At 42.8% G+C, this 16,519-nt stretch overlaps 1 protein-coding gene across 7 annotated transcripts in view; it reads right to left on the bottom strand.

Moving 5' to 3' along the window:
• The window catches only part of LOC308468303 (P2R1A-PPP2R2A-interacting phosphatase regulator 1-like), a 26,785-nt gene extending 10,266 nt beyond the window's left edge, over window positions 1-16,519 (bottom strand). For 4 of the 7 annotated variants that reach the window (XR_013981547.1, XR_013981548.1, XR_013981549.1 and 1 more), the window contains exons 1-8: window positions 16,181-16,512; window positions 11,113-11,191; window positions 7,574-7,630; window positions 5,571-5,614; window positions 5,433-5,487; window positions 5,157-5,258; window positions 2,979-3,067; window positions 424-488 (exon numbers count right to left, since the gene is read on the bottom strand). Coding sequence is in view for 4 of the 7 variants with exons in the window: in XM_080990441.1 (XP_080846567.1) it covers window positions 424-488; window positions 2,979-3,067; window positions 5,157-5,258; window positions 5,433-5,487; window positions 5,571-5,614; window positions 7,574-7,630; window positions 11,113-11,191; window positions 16,181-16,287 (598 nt within the window). In the remaining 3 variants the exon portion in view is untranslated. Of the gene's footprint in view, window positions 1-423; window positions 489-2,978; window positions 3,068-5,156; window positions 5,259-5,432; window positions 5,488-5,570; window positions 5,615-7,573; window positions 7,631-11,112; window positions 11,192-16,180 lie in introns of all 7 variants that reach the window. The other 3 variants (XM_080990442.1, XM_080990444.1, XM_080990443.1) reach the window with 3 other exon arrangements.

Here is a 16,519-nt window from a genome sequence, read left to right as displayed (position 1 = left end):
CTAAAAATGTACTGCAAAAAATCTGGCCAAAGAGATAAGAGTTGGCTACAAGGATATTAAGGTCAGAAAATGCTAATTTAAAGGGCAATACAAAGATCTGAAAAGAAAAAAAAACCAGCTGAAGGGATGGAGGGAAGTCACAAGCTTGGCAGAGAAAAGAGCAGGCCTAGGCCAGCTTGGCCCTTCAGCTGTCTTGGGACTGACCACTGGTCCTGTGAGCTAGGGATGATGGGAGTTGCAGTCCCAAAACAGCTGGGGGGCCAAGTTGGGCCATGCCTGATCTAGAGCAGGAGAGATGTGCGGCTTGGGCGGGCCGCAGGCCCCACAACAAGGGCCGCCCAGCAATTTGTCACCACCCCGTCAGTGGTGACACCCGGGGCGCCCTGCCTCCACTGCCCCCCCTTCCTCCACCTCTGCACTTACCTTTCCTTTTGATGGGACCAAGAGCGCTGGGCCGGATGCAGTTGATTGGACTCTGGCTCCTCCTGCTAAAATCAAAGCTGGATTATGGTTTTTCCAGGAACGGGGAAACTTCCGAGGTGACAAGGTGAATGACTTTAAAGCTACTATATTGTGTTTTCAATATTATAATCAGGGTGGATAGAAATCAATGATTTTTAATTATTTAAATCAGATTTTTAAAATAAAATGCTTTTGAAGGAAAAATCTTTCTAAAGATAGTTTTCTATTTCGGTTACATTATAGCCCAAAGGCTATTCATCAAGGAAACAAGGATTTTTTTTAAGTGCTAAAACTCAGTCTAAGGCAGGCATGGCCAAATTTGGCCCTCCAGCTGTTTGGGAACTACAACTCCCATCATCCCTAGCTCACAGGACCAGTGGTCAGGGATGATGGGAATTGTAGTCTCAAGGCAGCTGGAGGGCCAAGTTGAGCCACCACTGTTCTAGATCAGGCGTGGCCCAACTTTGCCCTCGCTGGTCTAAGGTGTGTTTAAAAAAAATTAATTAACCACATCAGTTAACAAACATGGATACATGTGCTATAATGTCATTTCTTTAGTGAAATAAATGGTTTAAATTGTTATGAAGGAAATGATTATTTTTCTCCTTCCAATAAAGTACTGCAGAAAAGTTGTCCAAATAGAAAGAGTTAACTTATTAAACCTCACCATAATTTCATAATTGTTTCTAATGGTGTAACTAAATCAGTCATTTTTGATATAACTGTAAAAAGTCCTCTGAAGATTTATGATTCCAAAAAGGAAACCTTCCTCTGTTTGTCAATATGAAGAGGATGCCAGCAAGGTTAACCCTTTCTGTAAAAAAAGGGATTTTATTATTCCCAAAAGGAAACCTTCCTCTGCTTGTCCATATTTAGAGGTTGCCTGCAAGGTTGAACCTTTCTGTAAAAAAAGAAAGAAAGATAGATTTAAATCAAGCCTTCCTGACTAGTGGTTCAAATCAAGGAATTTAAATCGTGAGTTAAATCGGTTTGATTTAAATCAAGTCCACCCTGATTATAATGCTGTATAGGAAACCCTCCCCCCCAATCCTTACAAAGAGTAGCCTTTCACAAGATTTCATCCCGAAAAGAAAACCCCATAATATTTTTAACCCCCGGAGGAATTTCACTGAAGATGGACTCTGTGCCCAAGCGGGTTATCAAATGAACCTCTGTTAAATGAGTCTGCTCTTTAATAAGCAAATCTACACAGTGCAGTATTTTCTGGGCAACACTAATAACATCAATATAAAGTTGAAAATAAATGCTATCATCTGCAGAAAATAAAACACAAATAATGACAAGTTATGTAACATGTGAAACGCCAATTTATATCTGCATAGATGAGGAATGCAACACACGATCGGCAAGTCCTAGGCGCTGAGGTTTTACCCACAGCGCCACCCGCGTCCCCTGCATATTAAATAACAAATAAACAATAAATAAGGAATACGTACCAAGTATTTTTTTTAGGATATCCATACATGTAAATATAATACTTGTAGATCAGAGCTCACTAACCAGTGTAGCTAGCTGATGCTGATAAAACTGATGTATAGAACTGATAATTATTATTTTTTTAATAAATAATTATCAGTTCTATACATCAGTTTTATCAGCATCAGCTGATCAAGCTAGGGAACTATAGATTAAACCACTATTGGCAAATCGGCTGGGTCAATCTGAAGCCTACTATATCAAATATCTTCTGGACGACAAGTCCAATGATATCACAGTGGCCGTGGCAAAGTTTCTTTCAGTAGTCATACAAATCAAAGATCAACATACCCATGACTAAACAAATAACGCTTCGGTCTCCCTTCTCTGGGGGGTTGTCTGTATGAATCTATTTTATTTTGAATCCATTTTATGGGTCGTTGGACCACATAACATAATAAAGATTATTATTATTATTATTATAGAAACAGTTAATTTATTAAACCTCACAATAATTTCATAATTATCTGTCAATCAATGTATTTTTAATAGTAGAACCAAATCAGTCATTTTGGATAGAACTGTAAAAACTGGGAATTTATTATTTTCCAAAAATGAAAACTTAAAATAAATTGTCATAATTTGTTTATGAAACAAATTTCATAATTATCTGTCAATCAATGTATTTCTAAGAGTAGGACCAAATCAGTAATTTTTGATAAAACTGTAAAAACTACTCTGAAAATTTATTATTTTCCAAAAAGGAAAACTTTAAACAAATCCTGATTTCCAGATGAATAGCCTTTGGACTCGAATGTCACTTAAATAGAAAACTATCTTTAGAAAGATTTTTCCTCCAAAAGCATTTTATTTTAAAAATCTGATTAAATTTTTTTAAAAATCTGATTTAAATAAAAAAAGAATCCCGATTTTTTTAAAAAAAAATATTTTTTAAAAATCAATGTTTTTATGCACCCTGATATATTCCATTCACAGGCATAGTTCATGTACAGTATAAATTAACAGTACAGAAGTCAAACTGATTATTAAGAAACACTTCCACAGATACAGTGACTTACTTTGAAAATCTCCTTGTGGGGCTGGGAATTGGGCTTGGAGGCAGTCCATTACTACTCACAAACATTTGCAGGGAGGGAGAAAAGCATTGCTAGGAAAGACAAGCACAGCATTGAAAAGCACCTGAAACGATGTTTTAAAGAAGTCTTATCAACATATAAACACCAGTGAAATTAGCTAAAAACGTATAAAACAATGAATCATCGTTGGAAACGTAAAGAAAAGGAAGCTACTTTTTAACTGTATGTGGTTTAAAAAAATGTTGAAACATACATTTATTTTAAAAAAACAAAACAAAACCCGGAAGCCTTCTTACTAGGAATTGTGGGTAATGAAATACATAAGCAATATAAAAGACTGTTTTTATCTGCAAAAACTGCAGCAAGAATATTATTAGCCCAGAGATGGAAGCACATGAGATGCCAATGAAAGAAGAGGGGCTGACGAAATTAATGGACTATGGTGAGCTGGCAAAACTTGCAGGGAAAACTCGGAACCAGCAAGACCAGACTTTCCTGAAATATTAGAATAAACTTACAGAATACTTGAAAGACAATTGTAAAAAACTAACTTCGCTAGTAGGGTTGCAAGAAGTTTTACAAGGTGGACTTTATCCATTATTTCAAAGTATAATTTAAAAATGGTTGATTTACGATTAGGATTTCTTAGTACAGTCATACCTCAGGTTAAAGACGCTTCAGGTTAAATCTTTTCAGGCTGCGTTCCGCGGCAACCCGGAAGTAATGGAACAGGTTACTTCTGGGTTTCGCCGCTTGCACATATGCTCAGAATGACGTCACACGCATGCGCTAATGTGGTAAAGCGTTCTGCTCACGATGCAAAGGGGGCTCTGGAACGGATCCCGTTCGCATCCAGAGGTACCACTGTATTTTTTTTGTCTATAAGACTAGGGTTTCCCCCTGAAAAATAATGTCCAAAACTGAGGGGCCTCTTATACATGCGGGCCATCTCCCCCCCCCCCTTTCATAAATCAGGGTTCCTAAAAATAGGGGGCATCTTATAGACAGAAAAATACGGTAATTTAAAAATGGTTGATTTACGATTAAGATTTAATAGTACCATATTTTTCTGCCTATAAGACACCCCCATGAATAGGACACCCCCTATTTTTGAGGACTCCGATTTAAGAAAATGGCGGCGAGACGTATACGTGTATAAGACGCCCCAAATTATTTTTTTAGGGGGAAAACCTAGTCTTGTACACGGAAAAACACGGTAATAATTACAATTCCAAAATGCAGTATTAGATAATAAGTGGGGAAACAATGAGTCAAGGAGGAGGGAAGTCTCAGGCTGTTGTAGCCAAATGCTTTCTATATTATATATAAATTGCATGTTATGTTTAAAACGTTTGCAAAAAATTAATAAAAATTATGATATTAAAAAACGTTTTATAAACATATTGCAAACATCGGATGCTTTTTTCTCACTTAAAAAGTGCTGTCATCAGAAACCACTGTGATACTCTAGCAGGTTCTCAAAATTGGTGCTCAGGATTTCACTATTCCACCCCTGCTAGTGAAGGAAGCTGAAATGACGCTACATGGTACTCCTTCCGGCACAAATTACTTCGACATTAAATCCGGCTCCAAACCACCGGAAATCTTAATTCAGCTGCCCATGTAGCATCTGAGCATTCAGCATTCGGTTGCATGCTTTGGATCAAAGGTTTTGTGGTGTTAGTGAGCAGGGAATCTACGGTTTTTACCAAGGCAAGCTTTAATGCGATGGTGTTTTTGTTTTTAACTTGACTACATGGGAAAGTAAAGGATATTTATCTCTCCATTTCTAGACAGAAGCAACAAGAAGGCTTGGTGCCCACAGCCCTCTCTGAAGATTATTAATGAGCTTATCGGTCCAAAAGATTTGAGGCCCCGCTATAAAGTGGTACCTCTGGTTAAGAACTTAATTCGTTCTGGAGGTCCGTTCTTAACCTGAAGCACCACTTTAGCTAATGGGACCTCTCGCTGGTGCCGCGCGATTTCTGTTCTCATCCTGAAGCAAAGTTCTTAACGCGAGGTACTATTTCTGGGTTAGCGGAGTCTGTAACCCGAAGTGTTTGTAACCCAAGGTACCACTGTATATCATTTAGTTCCTGTAGTCTTCCCACACTGCCGCTTCCTTTGCAACTCCCAAACCGAGGAAGCTCTCTGGCGTACCTTTCCAATCCCCCTCGTAGGCGAAGGTGCCGGAGAGACGGGAATGAAGTCTATCCTCTTTGGAGACGAGGATTTTTCCGATTTGTCCAAGTCATTGTCACTCTGAGAACACAAAAGGGTCATGTTGACAGCCTCACAGGACGCAGCGGCCCTAGAGGCTGCGCCATAAAGATCCCGATGAAAAAGAGAACGGCCAATCACTCCATCCCCCACTCTGAGCTCACTGGTTAAGTCAGGGAGTGGAATTAAAATATTAAACATCTGTAAAAGGATTACCAGGCTCAAGCTTTCTTCCCATGATTGGCTTATCTGCATTGCTGTTTGGACTTCCCTAAAACACAAAAAGGCTCATCAGTGGCGACAAGAGAACACAGTATCTGCTTTTTTAAAAAACAGCAGTTCAGTTGCGCCTACCTTTCATGCGCCGCTTCTCTGTTCATCAAATCCACTCCTTCCTCCTGGAGTACAAGAATTCACAGCTTAGTTCTCAATGACTTCCTGCTCCGCAAAATTATCATTTCCTATATCAACCACATATCCTATATCAGGCACCAGCCAACTCAGCCCTCAAGCTGTTTTGGGACTACAACTCCCATCATCCCTAGCTAACAGGACCAGTGGTCAGGGAGGATGGGCGTTGTAGTCCCAAAACATCTGAAGGTCCGAGTTGGCCTAGGCCTGTCCTATATCAGCAGAATCTAATATATCCTATATCATGGGTAGGCAAACTAAGGCCTGCTGGCCAAATCCGGCCCATTGGCCTTCTCAATCCAGCCCGGAGACGGTCCTGGAATCAGCATATTTTGACATGAGTAGAATGTGTCCATTTATTTAAAGTGCATCTCTGGGTTTTTTGTGGGGCCTGCCTGGTGTTTTGACATGAGTAGAATGTGTCCATTTATTTAAAATGCATCTCTGGGTTATTTGTGGGGCATAGGAATTCGTTCATTTTTATTTCTTCAAAATATAGTCTGGCCCCCCACAAGGTGTGAGTGACAGTGGACCAGCCCCGTGCTGAAAAAGTTTGCTGACCCCTGATCTACAGGGACTGTTCGAAACTAGTAGACTCCATGCCAAACTGTGTTCAAATGCTGCTTAAAAAGAGCAGAGGTCACCTCTGTCACTAATGTACATATGTGTGGGTTTTGTACGTGTAATGGTGTCTATTCCACCTGTCTGTTCATAAAGTCCAAACCATCCACATGAAAGGTTGTTACAGTTCCATAAAACCCTTTCACAGAGTCTAAGACAAGGATTTCCGGAATATTGGCCTTGTTTCACCGTCCTGGGCTTCATCAGTAGTTAAAGCTCTAAGTAATGCAAATGTATACAATATCATTACACGAATGGACCTTATGCATGAACTGACTATAGAATGATCTGATCCACTGGGTCTTCTGCTTTGTTCGTTTGTTGAATTTTATGAGTTACTTCTGTTGAAATTTACAATTTGATTCTATGAATAGTATACCTTATTTATCTAAGAACACAGCCGGTTACATCTCATGTGCTTATTGAGTTTCCAAAGTTAAAGTCATGCTCAAGGCTTACAACATACTATAAAAAATACGTAGCTACAAAGAAAAGTAGTCACATACAATAAAGAAATAGTACACAGCCAAATAGAACAATTTCCATGTAAAATGTAAGATTCCAAATAAAGATACAGTACAAAATATTAACAGCAACAACACCCCCAACAAAAGCTCCAGTCCAAGATTATATAGAGACCATTATACTGGGTTCTAAAAAAGAGTATGATGATGATGATGATATAGCTCAGCTTCTAGAATGCAAGTAGGGTAGGAGGATTCCAATTAGCAATGGCCAAAGGTTAAATCAGGCACATCCAAACTCAGCCCTCCAGCTGTTTCGGGACTACAACTCCCACCATCCCTAGCTAGCAGGACCAGCGGTCAGGGATGATGGGAATTGTAGTCCCAAAACATCCGGAGGGCAGAGTTTGCCTATGCCTGGGTTAAATGCACACTGTGGGACCCCAGACCTGCAAACAAGAACTTTCCCTTAAGTTGCATTTAACTGCCGTATTTTTCCGTCTATAAGACGCCCCCAAGTATAAGACGCCCCCCAAATTCTGAACATTATCTTTTCCGGGGAAACCCTAGTCTTATACACGGAAAAATCTGCGCTTCTGAAAATTAGGGAGAGGTGGAATAGGGTCATGGAGACCCCAATTCTAACAACCATATGTGGAAGCTAGAAAAATTTAGCTAAGAAACCCAGAATTTTTTTCCTTTTAGGAAGGCAAAAAAATAGAGCTTGGTTTTGGGAGTGGAGCACACAAGACAACTGTTTTCTTCAAAGAACCGAGATATTATTGAGAGACCAATTCCAAAGAACTTTTATATATGTTTGTACTTTAATGACAGTGCCCATAAAAGTGAAATGTTGCTTACCCTTCTGATCTGATGGAGTCGGCTGCTGGGGATACGAATTGTAGAGGAAGAGATCAGCTGCAGGAGAGAAGGAAGAAGGCACAGACCTTTCAGATGTTACCTTTCTTTGGTTGGGCTGAAAACCGACACTCAATCAAGAACCTGGCACGCCACTTTGTAAAGACGGAAAGATGAGCCGTTAATAATAACTGCCCACAGAACTTGTATAGTAATAACACCAGGGTGGATAAAAATCAACTATATTTTTTAAAACAAAACAAAACAAAAAACAGATTTTTAAATTTAAAATTTACCGTATTTTTCTGTGTCTTTTGGGGGGTTTTTACCCCCAAAATAGGTTTAAAATTGGGGCTCATCTTATACATGGGTAGTGCTGAGGGGTGTTTTCTTAATTTGGAGTCCCCCATGGGGGGGGGGGCGTCTTAGACATGGGGGCATCTTATACCCAGAAAATTTCGGTAAATCGGATTTTGAAAATAAAACGCTTTTGGAGGAAGTCTTTCTAAAGATAGTTTTCTGTTTAAGTGACATTCTAGTCCAAAGGCTGTTCATCAGGAAAGAAGGATTCATTTAAAGCAGAGGTTGTCAAACTAAGGCCCGCGGGCTAGATATGGCCCACTGGGCTCATTAATCCGGCCCACGAACCTTGCAGGACTCTACCGCCCACTTGGTCAATCCCCGTGCTAAACAGGCGCGGTGCAGAGGCCTCACCACGCGGAAACTGACTTCCGCGACGTCCCTTGAGCAGGAGGAAGCGGTCGAGTGGGAAGGAAGCGGCAGCAGTGTGGAGGCTGCCTCCGCCACCAGGCCAGCGGCATGGCCTCTGTACTCCGCCAAGACAGGGGATGCCGACGCTGCCGAAGATGGGGCAGCGCCAGTGGCTGTGGCGTGAGTGGCATAAGGGGGGGGCATTCCGGAGGGGGGTGCTTTCGGGAGGCGGTGGGTCCGGCCCCCAACAAGGTCTGAGGGAGAGTGGACTGGCCCCCTCCTGAAAAAGTTTGCTGACCCCTGATTTAAAGTTTTTCATGTGTGCTAAAACTCGAAGTTTTTTTAATATTAAAAAAATTAATTTAACCACAAGCATGGTTTACAAGCATGGGTCCATATGCTATCATGTTCTTGTTTTAGTGAAATATGAAGGAAATGATTATTTTTCTCCTTCTAATCAAGTACAGCAGAAATGCAGTCCAAATATAAACAGTTAACTTATTAAACCTCACCATAATTTCATAATTATCTTTCAATGTATTTCTAATAGTTTAACCACATCAGTTAACAAACATGGATCCATAAACTATGTTATTGTTTTAGTAAAATAAATGGTTTAAATTGTTATGAAGGAAATTATTATTTTTCTCCTTCCAATCAAGTACAGCAGAAAAGTTGTCCAAACAGAAACAATGATCTGTTTATTTCTGATAGTAGAACCAATCAGTTATTTCTGATGTGACTGTAAAAATGACTGAAAATTTAAGATTCCAAAAAGGAAACCTTCCTCTGGTTCTCGATATGAAGAGGATGCCAGCAAGATTAAACCTTTCTGTAAAAAAATGATTTAAATCAAGTCTTACTTACTAGTGGTTTAAATCATGATTTAAATCAAATCCACCCTGAAGAACACTAATATTTCCACAGCTGTAACCTCCCAAGGACTATGGATTATGGTAGATATGCATTCCACCCATTTTAATGTAGGAGAAATATACTACCACTCAGCCTCTACTCCAAGGCAGGTGGCCCTGAAAACTCCTTATTTTTATAGCATTGAAAGAATATTCATTCTTCTTAAAAGGAAAGAGGAATGACAGTTTCTCTCATGCAGACGCAGTCAAACTCCATCATATAAATCTGTTGCAAAGGAAGGTAATATTACTCTGAATATTTTAACAACAATAGAACCTGAAAACACCTTCACTGGTGGCTAAGAAGAGTTGAAGCATTATTTATATGTGAAATTTCAGGTGCAAAACTTATTTTTCTCATCTTTGCTGTTCATCTGGTGGAGATGATTGACACTTTAGCCTACCATGCAGAGACTGATACTAAAGCTAATTCAATCTCGGGGCAAAATTAGCTGAATTAATCCCTGCCATTGAAAATGTTATCAGCTTGCCTCTTTGCAAGACAGAAAATTGCAAGTTTCTCATCTTGCAAAAAGTTATGGAAAGAGGAAATAAAGTTTACTGCATGCTCAACAATTCCAACCCTAAAAAAAGCTCAACAACCTGAATCCTAAAAGAAGCTCAACAGCTTTGGGGCAAAACCATAAAAAAATCTCAACAACTTCAATCCTGAGATGTCATGAATAGCTACGCTCCAGAGCAGAGTTTCTCAGTGGGATGGCAGGGCATATTTCTATTTGCAGTTTCTATTTGTGTGATTACGTCAGGCGCGATGGGAAGCCTGGCCTCGAGTTGGAGTTCTGCCCTGGTGGGAAACTGAGACGTGCAAACGGCAGCGATTGTAAAAAAACAATGTCTGGATCAGAAAAGAAGCCTGCGTACCCAAGAAGTAAAGAGGAGAGTCAACCCAGAGGAATTTAATTAATTTCCACGTAATATAGTCAGGAAGAATGCCCCACAACACTGTATTATATACAGACATATACAGCTCATTAAGAGACACCAGAGAGAACTTGCGCGCACACACACATATAAATATGTTTGTGTGTGTGTGTGTGTGTGTGTGTGTGTATATATATATATATATATATATGCATGCTCCAGAGCACAATCTGGACACGAGAGCGTTAACTCCTTGGTAGGAGAGTCATATCAGAGCAAGCATCGCCAAACTCGGCCCTCCAACTGTTTGGGGACTACAATTCCCATCATCCCTGACCACTGGTCCTGTTAGCTAGGGCTGATGGGCGTTGTAGTCCCAAAAACATCTGGAGGGCCAGGTTTAAATGGTTTGGATTGGATAGTACAGCACACACGTCAACTGTGAGATGGAAATCTGGTTTATTCTGGTTTATTATCTGGAGTTGGGACGCGGGTGGCGTTGTGGGTAAAACCTCAGTGCCTAGGACTTGCCGATCGTATGGTCGGCGGTTCGAATCCCCGCGGCGGGGTGAGCTCCCGTCGTTCGGTCCCAGCTCCTGCCCACCTAGCAGTTCGAAAGCACCCTTAAGTGCGAGTAGATAAATAGGTACCGCTTTCTAGCGGGAAGGTAAATGGCGTTTCCATGTGCTGCGCTGGTGCTGGCTCGCCAGAGCAGCTTCGTCACACTGGCCACGTGACCCGGAGGTATCCTCGGACAGCGCTGGCCCCCGGCCTCTTAAGCGAGATGGGCATGCAACCCCAGAGTCGTTCACGACTGGCCCGTACAGGCAGGGGTACCTTTACCTTTACCTTTATTATCTGGAGTTAACAGTAGCATTAAAGCAGGCATAGGCAAACTCGGCCCTCCAGCAACCAATTCAGCTTTGATCAAAATGCAACAGGGCCTCCGCCGCCTGTCAGTCAGTCTCCCGCACAGCCTCCATCTTCCACAAACCGCTGGGGTTCGAAAGCTCTTTGGATCTCCCCAGTGCTTACCATGCTGTGCCGGTTCACGACCGTTGTGCTGTTCCGGCGGGTGCGCAAGACGTGTGGCTGGAAGACCTGGGAATTATCACTGAAAGAAGCGAAAGCGTCTATTACGTTATGCAGGTGACTATCCTTCCCTTCCCACACTTTTCTCTCCCATCTGAATGTAGACTATCAACTTTGGAAGAGGCTGCTTGGTTTGTTCGGAAATGTGCCATGTATATTGCTGGCTCTATATAAATACGTAGCTCCCATGCACAGCTAGCACAATATCACCTGTGGCACTCTGAATCCTGGCCACACTGCTGCCCTGCATCATCATCATCATCATCATCAACCTTTATTGTGGTCCAAAGACCCATTGAACAATTTCAGGACAAAATACAGTTATGACAGCCAACCACAAAAGAAAGAGAAACCGAAGCGGTCGTTTTGTTATGAAGATCTTTTAAGCATGAAGATCTTTGTTTCTTTTAACTTCCGAAAGAAACTTTGCCACAGCCAGTGCAATATCATTGGACCTGTCCTCCAAAAGATGTTTGATATGGGACGCTTCAGATTTTCCCGGCAGATTTGCCAGAAGAGGTTTGATCAGTTGGTCCCTTGCTTGCTTCTACTGCCCACATCACAGTAAAATATGCTTCATGCAATCAATGTCCTGAGAACATAAACAAAGCCAGTTCTGATAAGGGATGCCTCTCAGTCTACCATTCAGCACTTCCGACGGAAATACATTTAGTCTGGCTTGGTAAATAAACACTAATATGTTGGTACGGACAGGTTCCTAAGATATGAGGATATCTGAAAGTCGTACCTGTATTGGATTCCAGCTGCGACCGGGCTACAAATTACATAAGATCGGGATTGCAGGTCGCTATGTGAAATGTCCCAAAATCTTTGCCTCAGGGATTCAAGGGCTTTTCTGGATTTTCTGGCCATAGTTTTCAGCCATGGGCTGATAAACTCCTTGTTGGTTAAATGTAGAAGTAACCCCTCCCCCAGGCCAAGTACTGAGATCTTGCGACTGTATCTCAGGGCAACCCACCATACTTTAGTGGAGAGTGGGCATTCACATGTTTCCAAGAATTGAATTTGGGACACAGTTTGGGACCTGTAATAGGGACTGAAGAAACTTTGTGTGGAACCCATCTAACTTAGGAAATGAACTACTGCCATGCGCTCTACGTGGGGCTGCCTTTGAAGGTGACTTGGAAACTGCAATTAATCCAGAATGCGGCAGCCAGACTGGGGACTGGGAGTGGCCACCAAGATCACATAACACTGGTCCTGAGAGACCTGCATTGGCTCCCAGTACATTTCCGAGGACAATTCAAAGGGTTGGTGCCTACCTTGAAAGCCCTAAACAGCCCCATCTTGTACACCTGAAGGAGTGTCTCCACCCCCACCATTCGGCCCGGACACTGAGGTCCAGCGCCAAGGGCCTTCTGGCGGTTCCCTCCCTGCGAGAAGTGAGGTTACAGGGAACCAGGCAAAGGGCCTTCTGGGTGGTGGCGTCTGCCTTGTGGAACGCCCTCCCAGCTGATATCAAGGCAATAAGCAACTATCTGACTTTTAAAAGATATCTGTTTAGGGAAGTTTCTTAATGTTTGATGCTGTCTTGTGTTTTTAATATTCGGTTGGAAGCCACCCAGAGAGGCTGGGGAAACCCAGCCAGATTGGGGGGCATGGGGTGTATAAATAATAAATTGTTAGTATTATTAATTACTAATGGAATAGCAGTACGTTGGCTAAGAGTATGAGCTGTGAGACAAGAAGCCGTCCGTCTGAAACTACTATGAAGGCCATTCCACAGGTGCAATCCTCCATTCTCTCCCAAGACAGACGGATGCCAACAAAACAACAGAAGCCCCACTGATATACAGGTTAATTGCCCTTTGTAACAGACGTCTATAGCTGTGGTAGCCAAACTCGGCACTCCAGCTGTTTTGGGACTACAATGCCCATCATCCCTGACCACTGGTCATGTTAGCTAGGGATGATGGGAGTTGTAGTCCCAAAACAGCTGGAGGGCCAAGTTTGGCCATCACTGGTCTATAGGATACCAGTTCCCTGTGACCTTAGGTAGCGTAAAGTAGAACAACATTCCAATGTCCTCTCCAGATCCTTTACAGTGGTACATTGGGTTACAGATGCTTCTGGCTACAGACGCTTCAGGTTACAGACTCTGCTAACCCAGAAATAGTACCTCGGGTTAAGAACTTTGCTTCAGGATGAGAACAGAAATCATGCGGCGGCAGCAGGAGTCCCCATTAGCTAAAGTGGTACCTCAGGTTAAGAACAGTTTCAGGTTAAGAACAGACCTCTGGAACGAATTGTAAACAGAGGTACCACTGTATTTGTGCTTTAACTGTATGCTTTAAAAGCAGGCATGGCCAAACTTGGCCCTAAAGCTGTTTTGGGACTACAAATCCTATCATCCCTAACTAACAGGACAAGAGGTCATGGATGATGACGGGTGCAAAGCAAACACAGCGGGAGTCGTGTAATACGTCTGCCCCTGTGCTTGGCCGCCCCATTGGGATGGGCACGCGCACACACATGCCACCCCCTTGAGACGACGATCGCATGGGCGACATCCCACGTCCCCGCAGGCGACGTGCCGCCACACAAGACCCTCCCTCCACCACTGGTCTTGCTGGGACAATAGTACCTTCCTTTGCAGAAGTGTGAAATTTGAAGGGCAGCTGTGGTTTGGTCCTTGCGTTGTGTACGAAGGTGTGACTTTAAATGGGAATTGAATCAGATTCCTCCCTCATATGAAAGCCCCCAGAGCTCTCTGCAATGAACAAGAAGTCCCACTTCTTTTGGCTTTATTAAAATAATTGTGTAGGCCCAAACCATACAGTCCTTAGATCTAAGGGACTCAATGTGGAAAGCTCATATACAGTGGTACCTTGGGTTACAGATGCTTCAGGTTACAGACGCTTCAGATTACATACTCCACGAACCCAGAAATAGTACCTCAGGTTAAGAATTTTGCTTCAGGATGAGAAGAGAAATTGTGCTCCGGTGGCACAGCAGCAGCAGGAGGCCTCATTAGCTAAAGTGGTACCTCAGGTTAAGAACAGTTTTAGGTTAAAAACGGACCTCTGGAACAAATTAAGTTCTTAACCAGAGGTACCACTGTAGTTTAGTACAACATTTGATTCAGAATATATTTTTTCTTGTTTTCCTCTTCTAAAAACTAGGCGTGTCTTATGGAATGAAAAATATTTTATATATATATATATATATATATATATATATATATATAATACATCAGGGTAGATTAAAATCAATGATTTAAAGCAGTGATGGCCAAACCTGGCCCTCCAACTGTTTTGGGACTACAATTTCCATCATCCCTGACCACTGGTCCAGTTAGCTAGGGATGATGGGAGTTGTAGCCCAAAAAAGCTGAAGGGCCAAATTGGGTCATCACTGATGTAAAAGAACAAAAATAAAAAATTAGATTTTTTTTATTTAAATCACTTTTTAAAAAATAATCGGATTTAAAAAATAAAATGCTTCTGGAGGGAAAATCTTTCTAAAGATAGTTTTCTATTTATGTGACATTCTATTCCAAAGGCTATTCATCAGGAAATAAGGATTTGTTTAAAGTTTCTCATGTGTGCTAAAACTCTGACTAAAAAAAATTGTTTAACCACATCACTTCACAAACATGGATCCATATGCTATCATGTTATTGTTATAGTGGAATACATGGTTGAAATGGTTATGAAGGAAATGATTTTTCTCCTTCCAATCAAGTACAGTGTCCAAATAAAAATAATTTCATCATTTTCTGTCTATGTATTTCTAATAATATAACCAAATCGGTCCTTTCTGATGTCACTGTAAAAACAACTCTGAAAATTTATTCTTCCAAAAATGCAATCTTCCTCTGGTTGTCAATACAAAGAGGATGCCAGCAAGGTTAAAACTTTCTGTAAAAAAATGGATTTAAATCAAGCCTTACTGACTAGTGATTTAAATCAAATCCACCTTGCTTTTCCTCCAGGGGAACCCCCAGCTCACCTGGCGCAAGAACTGCTTTTAAGCCTTCCGTTGCACATATATATACAGGCAAGGTGCCTATAAACAATATTCACATTTCTGCTCTGGGACTGTAAGCGTGGTAGTTGGGCATCCTATACGTCTCATAATTCCCACGTCGACCCTAAGTTCAGCTTCGTTGCGCATGATGGATCTTGGTCTCTTCGAGTCTCGAGTACGCCCATTCATTTCAAGCAGGCATGGCACAACCTGGCCCTCCAGCTGTTTTGGGACTACAACTCCCATCAGAAGAGAAGAAGAGTTTGGATTTGATATCCCGCCTTTCACTCCCTTTAAGGAGTCTCAAAGCGGCTAACATTCTCCTTTCCCTTCCTCCCCCACAACAAACACTCTGTGAGGTGAGTGGGGCTGAGAGACTTCAGAGAAGTGTGACTGGCCCAAGGTCACCCAGCAGCTGCATGTGGAGGAGCGGAGACGCGAACCCAGTTCCCCAGATTAGGAGACTACCGCTCTTAACCGCTACACCACACTGGCTCTCAACTAGCTAACAGGACCAGTGGTCAGGGATGATGGGAACTGTAGTCCCAAAGCAGCTGGAGGGCCAAGGGGCAGTGCTACTTCCGGGGGTGATGCCCCCTTTCTGCCCTTCCTGACCCCAATGCCCTTTTTAAAATAATAACCATTATTTTAAACAGTGGAAACAGTTGGTCCTAGCAAGTGTTAACCTCTCTTAATTCCAACCTGATAATTGCCACCTGCCCAGGTTATAACTTGTCTGAATTAATTTTAAGATCAGTTTTAATTAACTGATGTCTGTTTTTATGCATACTGTGTTGTTTTTACTATGTTAGCCGCCCCGAGCCTGGCCTCCGCCAGGGAGGACGAGATACAAATAATATTTATTTTTATTATTATTATTATTACTATTATTATTATTCGTCCTGTGGCCAAGGGCCAGGCCCAAGAGGAGGAGGTGCCCTGCCCTCCCCTCACCCAGCCATAGCCCATCCCTCCATCCCCGACCACCGGTCCCGCGCGCGACGGAGGGCTCGTGCCTCACCTGAGCCCGTGGATGAGCGGGGCGCTGTTGGAGCGCCTCAGGCCGCCCCCCTCGCTCCCGGCCGGCGGCAGCTCCAGGTCCAGCTCCATCTTCTCGGCCTGGGCCATGGAGGCGGCGGCGGCGGAGGGCCTGCTCACCGAGGGCGGCTCGGCTGCGGCTCCTCAGGCCCGGCCTCCCAGCTGCGGCGGAAGGAGCATGGCAGCGCCCGCGGAGGGCTTGCCCGGGGGAGGCGGCTCCTCCTGCCCGTCGTCGCCTCAGCTTCGCCTCCGGAGCGGCGTCGGAGCGCCTCCTCAGGCGGAGGCCGGCCAGCCGGTAGGCGTTGCGCATGCGCGCGCACGC

The sequence above is a fragment of the Podarcis pityusensis genome, assembly GCF_964106645.2.
Source record: "Podarcis pityusensis genome assembly, chromosome: Z".
Classification (NCBI taxonomy): domain Eukaryota; kingdom Metazoa; phylum Chordata; class Lepidosauria; order Squamata; family Lacertidae; genus Podarcis; species Podarcis pityusensis.
Note: the sequence above shows the minus strand (reverse complement) of the source record. Positions and strands in the feature narration are given on the sequence as shown.